At 41.8% G+C, this 14093-nt stretch overlaps 1 protein-coding gene across 1 annotated transcript; it reads right to left on the reverse strand.

Moving 5' to 3' along the window:
* Window positions 1-7344: 7344 nt before the first annotated feature.
* On the reverse strand, window positions 7345-11019 carry AKAP5 (A-kinase anchoring protein 5). Its single transcript, XM_063290433.1, has one exon. It carries the CDS (start codon window positions 10692-10694, stop codon window positions 9177-9179), a length of 1518 nt encoding a protein of 505 aa, XP_063146503.1. The 5' UTR covers window positions 10695-11019; the 3' UTR covers window positions 7345-9176.
* Window positions 11020-14093: the final 3074 nt, after the last annotated feature.

Below are 14093 nucleotides of genomic sequence, written 5' to 3' on the forward strand. Positions count from 1 at the left end.
AGACTGGACTTTTGCAGTCTACCCAGACGCATCCATTCAGGTTTTCTAGAAGTTGTTTTCCACTGATTTCTTCCAGTCTATCCTACAGCAGGTTTGAAATTTCCTGGTGGCCCAATCTCACATAACTTCTGGACCCAGATTGACTGTCACCTGCCATGACATTCCCATGATGGACTGAACCACAAACTTGCCAACCACATTTTAGCCCAGCATGTTATACTACCCCAGCCATTCATTTATGCTTCAATGCATCACTGTAGCCCAGAAAGTTGGGTTCAGTAAACCATGGTACTGTTAACTGCTTGTTAAGTGTGTTTTAAGACCAAACAGCTAAGAACTGTAACCTTAAGACCTGTTCCAGGGTTTGCTCCCTCATCCCATTTTTCTTTCATGTAGTGTAGCCCACCTGGTTTTCTTTTGAACATTCAAATGGAGGGACATTGAGGTTCACTACCTGGAGCCACAGAAAACTAGTGTGGGGATGATATCCATTGTATACCAGAAGTGCTCCAGTAGACTTGGTGCCTGAATTGCCTTCTCCTCTCCTTTCCTCTCCCTCTGTGTGTGTGTGATGCTTTTTATAATATAAACATATGAGCTTGTTTTTATTAATATAAAGAGCTCTGGGAGCATTTTTAGCTGGTGAGCAGAATAAATGGCAACATGACCTCCATGGAATACAAGTCTTTATTTCAAGATATTACAGATTTTTAAAAATGATTAGCTGGGCGGAGGTGGATGGGGAGAAGCCCTTTTGTTGGTGCAACAGGGAAATAGCAACCCTTGCAATTTATTTTTATTGCAGATCATTTAACAATCAGTAGAATCTAATTTACATTCTATCCAGTCCTGCTCTAAAATATTACTTTTATTTAATTTCATAGATTGCTTTTTGGTCCAAAAAGAGAGAAAACATCCAGTCCTTCCCCCTCAAATACAGATACTCTCTAGTAGAGCTTAATTCCTGATGACTGTATCAAAAATGTTCTTCTGGGATGTTTTCTAACTTGCCAGTGTAGGATACAGCCAAGGGATTCCTTAATTCTCTCCCATCTGAATAATAACCAGGTCAACCTTGAATAGCTTCTGAGCTCAGAGAAGATCAACCTGGAGTAACCACTTAACTGGGGCAAAAAGATTTTGTGAACATGCTCCTAAGCTTTTTCTTGACAGCAGTACAGCGTGGTTTGCCATTGCTTTTCGTCCAGGATGTTTTTAATTCCACAATATAGCTTATTGTTTAATATTTTCTGGAAGTTTCCTATCAAAGTATGAACCCAGCCTGATCCTAGCTTCTCAGCCTAAATAAAACTACAGATAGTCCTTGGTTAACAATGGTAATTGGGACCAGAATTTCTGTCACTAAACGATGCGGTCATGAAGTGCGATGTCATGTGACCGCATCACTTAGCAATGGCAATCCAGGCAGTCCCCATTGCCATCGCTAAGCAAGGTTCGCAGATCGTTAAGCAAGGACCTCCTTCCAACTTCCTACCAGCTTCCAACAACCAAAGCCAGTGGGGAAGCTGGCAGGAAGTTGCAAGTCCCAGGCTGCTCACAAGCAGGCAGGCAGGCGAGTGGCTGCTGCCGGGTGGGGGAGACTTACCAGAGTGACTTGTGACCTTCCCTGCCAGCTTCCCCATTGACTTCGCATGTGGGAAGCCAGCAGGGAAGATTGCAAATGGCGATCACATGACTGTGGGACACTGCAAGCATTGTAAGTGCCAGTCAGTCACCAAGTGCCAGATCATGATCATGTGTTTACAGGGGAGCTGGGATGGCCAGAACTTCAAGGACTGGTGGTAACACTCATTCAGCACTGTCATAACTTTAGAACCAAGGACTACCTGTATGTATTTCACTACAGCTTAATTCTTGGTGACTCTATGGAGGCATCCATGTAGTTTTCTTTGGCAAGAGTGTGGACATGGCTTGCCCTTGCCGCCTTCTTGGTTGTTCCCATCTTAGCCCATTGCCCTAGCTTTCCCAGGAGGTCCCCTTTCCAATTCTTAACCATGGCTGACCCTACTTAGCTTCTGATATCAGCCCAGATCAGCTAGGTGCTGCTACCTTCCCCAAAGCAGCCCACAAATTAAAGAGGCTCTTCTGCATGTTTCTTCAAAATGATAGCCTCCAGATGTATTCATCTATGGCTTGTGGCTGCTGGTGGCTAAGAATGCCAACAGCTGTCATTCTAACCTTCTTGGAAAGTACTAGGCCAAACAGCAATGGTTCCATGTTAAATCTAAGAAGGATTATTTGGTTTTGAAAACTCATTTTCTCTAAATAGATCTTGCCTTGCTTCTAATTTGCAACTTTATTAACTATTCTCCAAAGCTGGCTGCAGAGCTGCTTGGCTTTTTTCCTACTGTGCTCTTCATGCTACCACAATACAGCTAAAAGGTGATGAATTGTTCCCCCATCTCATTGCTTAATACATTTTCAGGAATAACTCTAGTATGATTTAAACACACAGCTTGAACACCTTTTTATCTTTAAATATGAAAAGCAGTGAGAATATTGGAATGCACACGTGTGTGTGTGTGTGTGTGCTGTAAAACATGAAACAATTTGTCTTAACTGAAAAACAAGTTATTGCCAGTAATAGACATAATCTCAAAAAGGGCAATTTCCCCGTGTTCTATAACTACTAGGCTGCACCTTTTCAGAATGCATAGTTCCTCAGTTGAAAACACAAGCCAGGCATGTAGAAATGTAGCAAGCAGGAAAGTGGCTAGATTCAAACCAATTTTAAAACCCATTAAAACTAAGGAGCTTAAAAACACTGGAGTGGAAGACTGGATATGGTTTTTAATCTTCTTCTAAACTGTAACAAGGATGGATCCAGCCTCTGGCAAGTTGTCCTACAGTAGAAGCCCAGCCACAAAGAACGTGACGGTGTGTCTCTGGGGAAACCTGAAAAAGGTGCTCTGATAGGCGAATTGTATGGGAGTAGGAAGCCTGGTAAATAATTTGGGCCCAAGCCACGGAATTGGTAACCTCACTGTGCTAGCCAGTGAACTACAACTGTGAAAAACTCAAGTAATTCTGCCCTTTGCCAGAGCATTACTGAGCTTCCCCTTGAGCCAAATGACCCCGTATGTTAAATGCAGTTTATTCCTGCATATTCCTATTTCTGGTTTGTAAACTGCAGGAAGGGTGAGGGAGTGGGGGTGGGTAGGAGGCAGGGTTGGGTTACATTTTTAATCTCATGAAGTTGAGGGAAGAGCTCCATTGTATTGAGGTTGGAAAGAAATGGCTACACCCCACTCCTCCTCTTGATGCGACAGCTGTGCCCGACTATTTTCCATCCTAGTAGCTTTTATTTATAGTAAACACACACAAGAGCCAAATTATGTATTTTATGAAATGTGTACTTCACCCCCACCTGGGCAAAATGATGCTTTTGTAATTTATCCTTTTTGCTCCAGTAAGCATGTACTTTTAAGCATCACAAATCTATGGCCATTAATTACTAAAGCACCAATAATGCTGCTGGTTGCAGGCAGATAGATGAAGACAAATAGCTCTTGCAGCCACTGGCTGATCAGAAGAGAACTCCAGAAGGTAAGGAACTGATTTTTAAAAAATGACTGTTGGCGTTGGGGAATCTTTCAATGCACTCTGAGCAGTGCTGCTAAATTGTCCCCCTCCTGCCAATGGCGTTCAGTCGCTTATCTGTTTTAGGCTCAGGCCCAAGGCAACGTAAGAAGCAGCTGCTCTGGTCAACCACCTGCCCTCACTTGGCTTCTATGTGAACCAGTACTGGGATTTTGATCTGTACCTTTATAGCAATGCTTTATTATGACATTGGTAGATGAGTAGGGTAAGGGATGAAGGAGCCCAGAGGAGTTTGGGGGATTCAAGAGGAATCTAGTCCTAATAAAGACTAAATCAGATTTCATTCTTAGGATGCAAAGTTAGCTGAAACAGCATGGAGCAGATAAGCAAACAGTGGCGATGCTCATGTGGGAAGAACGGTGCAGTTTGGTGTGGTGAAACTGTACACTGTGCTGTGAAACCACTGTTGCAGATAACAGGACAAACCCTATAATAGGTTGCTATGGAAATGCCACTATTATATCTATGTGCAAAGGTAAACTTCAGGAGCATTTTCCACTTATTTACAAATGTGTAAATGACCAAATGTGGATTATCCAATGTGATCCATCTCTTGAAATTCCTTGTGGGAAATAGACTGAGTAAGCTTGCTTGTATGAGCGTTCGGGGTCTCTCACTTGGGAATGTTACTTAACATGTCCTTGTGTGTCTGACCAAGGCTCTGCAGACTCTTGATAAAGTTTTGGAGACTCTTAATCCGTGTCCTGAGAGTAAAGAAACTGACCAGAACCTTGCCACCAAGATGGTGGAGAAGGGCACAGGGGTATTTTCTCAGGGTAGTTCTCCCAACAGTAGCCATAGAAGTACGCTAAATAAATAAATAAACACTTTCCATCTTGATTCTGCTACCATTATATATGTAAAGGGTTACAGCTGGATCAAGGCAAGACCACGCCTTTTGAGGCTGTCCATGTGTCATGTTCACTGTTTCAATGTGCACTGTACCTCATTACACCATGCTAATTATGCACAAGAATGTTTCTAAGGGCTCTGGAAAGTTCTGAGACCTTTTGATATGGATGGATGGATGGATTGATCATGTAAACCAGTGTTTCTCAACCATGGCAACCTGAAGATGGACTGGCTGGGAAATTCTACGAGATGAAGTCCACACAACTTCAAGCTGCCAAGGTTGAGAAACACTGAAGTAAACTGCTGTCTGTTGTTCATATCTCTCCCGCTCCCTATTTTTGTCTACCTTTTGCTCCACTTTGCCAGTTAACTGATTTTAATCTTTGCTGATCTTAATAAATCCTAACATGACTTTCCTAACATGACTGAGGAGAATGCAGCTAAAATTGTTAAAGGTACAGTGTTGTAGGAAACCACCTTGTTACATTAAGTGAATTCAAGTCTCCAGGGCCAGACAATTACACCCAGGCACTGAAGGAACTGGCAGGAGAAATCTGCTGATTGTCATCTTTCAAATACTCCAGAAGAACAGGTGAGGTGCCAGAAGACTAGAGAAGAGCAACAGAAGTGGGAGGCATGCCTTTCCTGCTCTAGCACCTGCCCTCTGGAACATTCTCCAGAGATTAGGATGGCCTTTCGTAAGGCCTTGAAGACCTGGTTATGTTCTCAGGTCTGGGGTCCTGAGTGTGTTAAGATTCCATAGATTCCATAGCCAGGATAGCCATCCATATAATCTATGGATTATAATTTTGTAAGATGCTGCATATATTTAATTTTCTTTTGTATTGTGTTTATAATTTGGTTTTATGATTGTTTGCCATCCAGAGTTACTTGTTTGAGATGGGCAGCCATATAGATTAAATAAATAAATAAAATCAAACTGTATTTTTGCTAGCTGCACTAAGTGGTGCGTGTGTTCGTCCCAATCTGGATATAGGAATTGACTGGGAGTGTGCTGAGTGCAAAGTACACTGGAATTTACCCACAGGAATTTTCCAACAGTTACTTTAATAGCCAACATAATGCATAACCTTGCATTTGGGGTGTGTATTCCTGTCACTCTACAAACAACTCTAGGTCAGGGTAGAAAGAGCTGCAGCCTTTTCCAGCTTCATGTACAGTTAGGCTCCCTTATTTGGGCTGCAGTAATACGAGTCACTAATAGACAGCAGCAAAGAATTAAGAGTTTTCTGTTACTTCTTTGATTTATTGAGTCAGTTTCTGTAGCTGCCCTCTCAAGAACGCCACGGCCATCTAGTGGCCACAATATGACAATCCTATACACTGGCAAGCTTGTGCCTCACAGATCTATATACAAAACAAAAATCTTTAATGTGGACATAACAGCCAGTTCATTTCTACACATTTTTGCCAATTTGAGTACCCAGAATTTCTTTTCAAGCATTCTTCTTTATTTCCTTAGTGGGATGGGAGCAGGGGGGGTATAGGTTATAACCCACAGTAAACTTCCCTTGAGAGCCAGTTGCTTCCTCTCATACAGCCTTTTTTTTGGGGGGGGGGGGGTCCTTGGAGTCAGTATTGACTCCTGGTGATTGCCTGGACTAGTCCCTGCAGTTTTCTTGGCAAGATTTCAGGAGTGGTTTGCCATTGCCTGCTTCCTAGGGCTGAGAGTGAGTGACTGGCCCAAGGTCACCCAGCTGGCTCAATGTCTAAGGCGGGACTAGAACTCACAGTCCCAGTTTCTAACCGGATGCCTTAACCACTACACCAAACTGGCTCTGTCATCCAGCCTCAGTAACACCCCTCAAAGACCTCAGTAGTGACTGTACTTCCCCCTCCTGATGGTACCATGAGATGCCTTCATCCAATTTATTGGGGCCTTGGGTAATTGTTTGATACAACACTTGACATGTATAGAAAGCAAGTTTCATGTGTAGCTCACTCAGAATGATCTAGACACTTTTTCTTTTTAAGACTTTTATTAAAAAACAACAACAAACTGGTACTCTATAAGGTATGTTGATATGGAGGTGATGGAAATGCTGTGAATTATCTGTCATGGAATGTCACCATGTTCCTTCCCTGAATGTCTTCCAGTGCCTGATAAAGAACGAATGGCTGCTCTAAAAAGCTTTGATTGATTGATTAAATGCCATCAAGCCAGTGTCAACTCTTAATAGCCACATAGATAGAATTTCTTGGATGTTCTGGAGCGGGGTTTCCCAACCTTGGCGACTTTAAGATGTGTTGACTTCAACTCCCACCATGGCTGGCTGGGGAATTCTGGGTGTTGAAGTCCACACATCTTAAAGTTGCCAAGGTTGAGAAACCCTGATCTGGAGGGTATAAATTTTAGTGGCCTTCCCGCCTGCTACCACCATAGTTTTGCTTAGAAGCATGGGGTTTTGTTTTGCTTCCACTTTATTGCTGACAACCCTTTAACCTTCATACTTCCCTGCTCTTTTGTTCATTGCATTTTATGTACATGGTCTGGAATGGTATTTTAAAATCTATATTCATGGAAGTTGGCTGCACTGGGTTTTCTTTCTTAAAGTGGGGATCATGTTTCTGAAAATAACCTATTGAGTTTAGTGTACACCAAATTTCTCCTAGTGCACACCAAGGGGTACAAAACCCTTGAATTTTGTAAACTAGGGTGGAGTTTTGCTAATATGGTTCCTCAATGTTTGCCCATGAATTATCCATCTTATTTCAGACAGGTTGAGGAGGTGCCTTGCCTAGGTTGTAAACTGGAAGAACCACAATGAAGATTAAAACCAAAAAAGGACTGAAATCTCCTCTCTGCCATCCTTTAATTCATCTAACATCTTTGCTCTTCATTCTTTTACCATCTGATTCAGAAGAAATACTTCAGGCCTCATGCAAGAATACCAATCTCTACTATTAATTAAAGCATGTGTGTCTCTTTTAAGGCTCTCATGCAAGTCTGAAAAAAGATGTATCTGCTTGAAGAGTTGTATTAATAATTCCATTAATTAAAGGATCAATCCCCTTCTTCAAGCTGGTGCAGAAGACTGAAAAAAGAGGGGTTGCTTTAATGGATTACAGAGATGTGGTGCTTTTATGAGGTCCAAAACACTGCTTTCAAATCATTTCAAAGTATGCACACCCCTAGTGGGGAAACAGCTCTCTTGCTAGAGTTCTGAACAAATCACTTGCCTTTTTCCATCACTCTGTCCATTTTGACTCTCATCCTTACATGAACCTAGGGCAAGAACTGCTGAGAATGTGTTTTAAGGGCTTCTGTAGTCCTGACTTTCTCAAACAACAGTAGATGGGAAGAGACTTGCTGACCCAGTTTGGGAAGGATCTCAGGAGAGAGAGAGTAAAGGAGGACAGAGCAGCCAGTCCTCTGACTATCCTGAAGCAAAGGGAATTGAGCATCTCCGCAGAATGTTCCCCAGGGCCTGGAATTAGAGCAGCCTCTGAAAGATTTGGGCTTAGTTCTCTTTCTCCCTCCCTCTCTCTGTCTTTCATGACTAAGTTGTTTTATTTGGATTGGGCTTAGGGGAAGGTAGCTCACACAGCAGCAAACACTGCTTCAGCCCCAATTAGCTCTCACTCATTATTTGAATTAAAAATATTTCAGGATTTGGGCTCTGTGGAAGACAGCTTCTAGTGGCAAGGACTAAGCTTAGTCATTATTTAAAAATTGTAAAATCATTGTCAACAGTAGTACTGTTTTTGTCTTTAAAACTTACAATAACAAATGTCTCTGAATGTAGTTTGTAAATTTCTCTGAAGAAATGTTTGCTTCTCTCTTGGTGGGACCCAGATACTTTGATAAAATGATCAGCAGGGCTTAAGAAACATTGAGGTCATCTGCTCTAGTAGAAATGGGTAGCTTTTATAAAGAAAGATATGCTTTTCAGTTACTGTTGCTCAATCTAATTTCTGCTTTGGATGGGGGTGTCACCTATTCCTTTTCCTTTCCCCAGTAATTTTTTCTGGGACCTTTAACAGCTTGATTCATAGCCATTTATTTAATATGTAAAGTTTCTCCTACCCTGAGTCAGATTTCCCCAACCTACTGGCCTCCATAAGTGGTACACTAATTCCCATAATTTCAGCTAAAAATCAAGGAAGGTAATGCCAAACATATCTGAAAGGCACTGGGTTAAAAAAGCTGCCTCAATCATTGACAATATTATTGACATTATTATTTGAATAACTTGGTACTTGCAAGTGAAAAATGAATTGAGGAGAAGGAAAGGGAGAGAGTATGGGTGTCTTTTCTAGATCTACTATAGAGAATAAACCATTAGTACATGTCACCATGCAGCAAAAGACCCTCCCCACCTTATTTTTACAACCTGTTTATACATACAATATACACCCATTATGCCAACATGCAAAATTAAGCTAATCACAGATATTGCAAATATCTCAGGACTTAAGACCATCCCTAATCTTTCATGCTAAGTTTAAATACATCAGAACATCTGGAACATTTCCTCGTGGCAATGTTGTGGCTGAATTGGTCATTAAGGATGGATCAAGCAGTGTTGGCAGCAGACAAAGAAAATCCAAATGGTACCTTCTTTCCCATTACAAGCCAATATGTTTAAATGGCAGATCACTGTCACTTCCAGGATCAGCAACAGTTGGCTCCCCCTGCCTGACAGCAGGCCTGCCCCTAATTTACAAAGAGGCTCTTGTGATCATAGAACGCTGTTTTGGTTATTTTGTTCCAAAGCCATTTCATTGACAAGCTGCTCAACAGATGACTGAATGGCTGTCTTCACAAGTGAGGCAGCTGTTTCGACCAGCAGCACTTCATATTGCTCTGAAGTCCGGTGTTCCTGGCTGTTGGTGCCATAGGATGATGGGACCTTGAAGCATGTTTTATCTTCCTTTGTGTAGTTACAACCTGCACTAGAAGCATGGCTTCTGCTAGTTTTTTTCTTCCCTTTCTGCTTGATGGCTTGGGGAAATGCAAAAGTTTCACAGATAGGAGCTGATTCTTCTTCATTATCCTGATAGTCTTCAGCTTCAGTGATCATGATTACAATGCCGGCCCCAGGCATGGCGAGCTGATTTTCTTCACTTCTGTCTTCTTCATCGGGACAGACTGGCATGTCTGAAGGCTCATCTTCCACTACAGATGGGCTGCAATGCAGCATCACTTCAATGGAATGACCTTCCTTAGCAGCAGCATCCTCACTTTTGGCCCCAACATCAATGTCCATCCCAAATGGCTGTGACTTGGCCTCTTTGGCAAAAGCATTCTTGGTTCCCTCTCTTTCTATGGGTTGTTGTTCACTTTCAGGCAGGTCCTGAGGAATGAGAGGACTGATCTCAACATTAAAACTGAACTTCTGATTTTCCAACTCTTCAAGGTTTCCATAGAGGGTCCCATGATGTAACTGAAATATTTGCTTCTCTTCTTCAGTTACAAGTGCAGTTTCAGAATGGATTATTTCTGACTGAACTCTACAGTCAATATAACAGTTGGGATCAGGTCTTACTTCCACTGGAAACTCATTCTCTCTACTGGAGAGTGCCACATTTTCCATATTTTTCACAGCTCCACTGCCACTCTCTCTCTCCTGAAGGCCTCTGCTGGGAGATGGTCTTGTATTAAGTGGAACTTCCATAGCCACAATCTCTGGCTCCCCGTTATTTTTGCTATTCAGGATGCTTGCCGTATCACTTCCTTTTTTCTTGCAATCTGGCTGTTCTATCATTTCAGAATGGCTGGTCCTTTTTTTGCTTCGAGAGAGTTGTAAGCAGGGAATTTTAAAACCGGAACTGGTATGCTCCTTAGGAAATCGTGACCTGCCAGAATCTCCTATGTCCACATCTAGCTGTACACAAGAATAAACCTGTGTTTGTTTCTTCAAAGTGGCTTTGGATCTTCTTCTTAATGTCACAAGTCGTTTGAAAGCCAACCAGGCCCCTCCTGAAGTCCAGAATGGATCTGATACCTCTGTTTCATTGTGCCCCATGTTTGAAGGCTGGTTAGTAGACCTTAAGCTAAGTGAATTGGCTTCATGGTTCTCATCCTTCTCTGCTACCTTCTCACAGGACTTTTTCCTTTTCTTAAAGCAAAAGACAGAAGCTTTTTTGGCTGGGCTCTCATGGGCAATAATTGGATCAGTTGTATTTGGAGCTTCCAATTGTTGCTCACTCTCCATCTGAATTCCTTTTGCTAAATGCTCCATATTTTGGGCTTGCATTCTAATTTCTGAAAGCTTGGTTCCTTTGCTAATGTTTCATTGGAAAGACATACTTGAGGCTGATCTACAATAAAAGCATATCACTTGTAGACCAGAGGAACTGTCACGGACTCCTTTTGGGAATTCTATTTTGGAGATGTTATGTCGAACCACTTATTTGGAAGCACAGTTCCCAAGAGTTATTAGAGAAAGGAACTATTAATCCTGTTCATATGTATGCCAGTAAGTTATTAACAAACTAAATTTATTATCCTTCAAAATTGACCTCAGGATATTAGCTAAAGAAACAAAATAAGAGTTAGCTTTTTAACAGCACAGCAGTTTTCCCTTCTTTTTAACTCTTACTGAAGGAGTTCAGGCTGAAAACTTCGAACCTCTATTTTAATAGTCTTTTGATGTGGCAGTGATACTCCTTCATCAAAAGTTCAGCATTATAAATGTTTTAAATAGTTTTAAAATCAACACAGAGAGTGCCTCCTGTTCCATTAACGAGAGGCCCAGGAGACAACAGCCATTTTCAAATCTACATATGGCTTCCCAGTCAAAGATTTAGTTTGGAAACAGCTACAAAAGATGACAGTGAGAAAGGCTTTCTTGGCTGATTAATTATGGGAAGAAATTTCCCCAGGACCTTGCACATTTGCTTTTTTATTGCCTTTCAGTCCATTTTCCAGTTAGTGCTTCTTTGGTTATAAATGTGACCATTTTCTTCCTCAGTGGGATGGCTTTGCAGGCATCTGCAGGAGGGAAGGGAAAGGAAAGGAATGGAAAAAAAGTGAATAGCAGCATGCTAAATTCACCCGCACAAACAAATCTTCCAAAGAATTAACCTGCTTTGTTAAGGAAGGGCTTACAATCTTGCCTTAGTGGCTCCTCACATTGCATGATCCCCACAAAGCAGGTGCCCCTTTATAGGAACTTAAGTGAGTGGAATACGGGAAGATCCTGTATTCAGATGACCAACATATAGCGGGGTTGATGAAGCTTCCAAATATGCAAACATGAAAACTTGAGTGCTGTCACCACCTTATGAACTTCAAGAGGGATAGGTAATGGGTCTAGAATCTGTATGTTGGTGAAATTATCTCCAGTTTCCAGCAGATCAAGACAATTTGGACAATGGTAAGGGATAATGGGACTAGCAGTCCAAAAATATTGATTTATTGATTTGTTTATATTTATAAATCACCAAATATATAGACTCTAGGTAGCATACAGAGTTAAATTAGCATAAAATACAATATAAAACCACACTGGAAGGCCACATACTGTATTGCCCACTCCTTATTTGCACATTCAGAATAGTCTGTTATTAAGTCAGGCTTTTTGACAATCTCCTCTATTAGAGTTTGCAATGGCACTTCAGGGACTCAGGCAAAGAACCCTATCATACTTTGGATTGGAAATGCTTGGGACTACATCTGCAGCCTTCTGCATGGAACACGTGCAGTTTGCCACCAGCCATTCAGCTTACATTTTTGTATTTAGCTCCAAACTGGGGTCCAGATTTTATCCCATAACTGTTAGATCAAACTTTTCAGGGGCCTAGTACACCAATGAAAATAAATGTCTGAGGTAGTGTGGCTTTTACTGATTGATGAATTGATTGTTAGATTTTTATCCAGGAGCACAAGACACCTTACATGAGCATCTCCCTTTGTTTTATCCCCACAGTTACCCTGTGAGGTGGATTGGGCTAAGAGAGTGTTCGGCCCAAAGTCACCCAGTGAGTTTCCATGGCTGAATATGGGCTTGGACACGGGTCTCCTGAATCCTAGTCCAACACCTTAACTATTACACCACCCTGGATCTCAGTGCCTTCTTTAGAAATTCCAAAATCTTGTGAGATTGGGTGAACTCACAAGATTTCAGTCATTTTATATTTGAGGAATATAATTTGAGGAATTCAGTGGATACTACCTGGGGGCCCTGCAGTGCAGTAGCCCCCAGGACAACACAGCTCATCCCTGCATTAGGTGTTTTTCCTTACAAGCCCCATCCCCAAAGTACCAGATGTAGTATGGTAGCACATTGGCGAACATTGGAGAATGATCAGCCCTGGAAGCTCACTGGGTGATTTGGGCCAACCCCTCTTTCTCCACCCAAAGGGCTGTTTTTGTGAGAGTAACATAGGAGGAAAGGTGCCATGTATACGGGCTTGAATTCTTGGAACAAAGGTTAGATATAAATTTAACACATGCAAAAACAAACAAACAAACAAACAATCCTACCACTGGCTTGAACTTTTGCTTTGTGTACCAGATACTTACAGCATCCACCAAGGGCCCCTTGATCTTGCTGCTTGCCCTAGATTGCAAAAAAAGGAAATGTCCAGACACCTGGCATAGTTCCTGAGCTGTCTTTGGTTCAATCATTCACCAATTATGGAGGGCTGATTTAGCACATGAATAAATTATCTGTCCTAGATAATGATTCTCCACTCCTAGCTTCATGTTGTACCACTAAATCTGGTATAAAGCAGATACAAAATAGCATGGAAGAACCTAATTCCTCAAGAACATTCACTAAATACCAAATTGTATTTAAACTGCCTTTCTGATGCAACTATGGGGCTATCTGGGCCATGGCAAGTCAACTGTTTCATAGAGTACTTCCCCAAAACCTCTTTACACCAAAACATTTTACCCACTCTTTAACATAGAGGGTTCTGCACTTTACAAAAGACAATACAAATTCTATGAGGAATGCTTATTTATAGGCTCAGTTGCCTTTCCATAGCAACTGCAGCATGAATCATTAAGCCCCTGAAATACGCCCATTCAATACATCTTTAGGCGATACCTTTGCCTGAAACTCTTCACCCAGAGCTGTAATTTGAAGAGTTCAAGAGCCCCAAGATTCAGTGGGAGGACACATGCCTGGCATTTAAAAAGGTCCTGGATTCAGCATTTTGAGGTGCACCTGTTAGGAATGTAAAATGATTCTGCCAAGGATTCTGCTGAACACAGTTTTGAATTTTCTGCTCTCAAGGGATCCATAGAGAGATGAATGCTCATAGGAATGAACTCTGGATAGCATTTATATTTCTCCAAAAATACAGCCGTTGACCTAGTTTTAAAATATGGCCAAGGCTTTAGGGTTTTTTTCCTTCTTTAAAATGTCATGTTCACTGTTTCAATGTGCACTGTACATCGTAACGTTTCACATGCCATGGCGCTGACACGCGTTTCTGTTTGGGAGGGAACTGCTGTGAAACCTTGTGCCAAGCTCTGTATCTGTGTTCATTTCAATGGAACGTGTTTGGGTTATGTGCTTTGTTCAAGGACTTTTCCCACGGACCATCAGAAGCCGTTAGGAGCACCTGGGATTGTGAGCTTGGGAAGATTCTATGGGGGGAGGGATCTCATTTGTACCGAGGGTTTTTAGTTTGCATTTGGC

This window comes from Candoia aspera, chromosome 1 (assembly GCF_035149785.1).
Source record: "Candoia aspera isolate rCanAsp1 chromosome 1, rCanAsp1.hap2, whole genome shotgun sequence".
In the NCBI taxonomy this organism is placed as follows: domain Eukaryota; kingdom Metazoa; phylum Chordata; class Lepidosauria; order Squamata; family Boidae; genus Candoia; species Candoia aspera.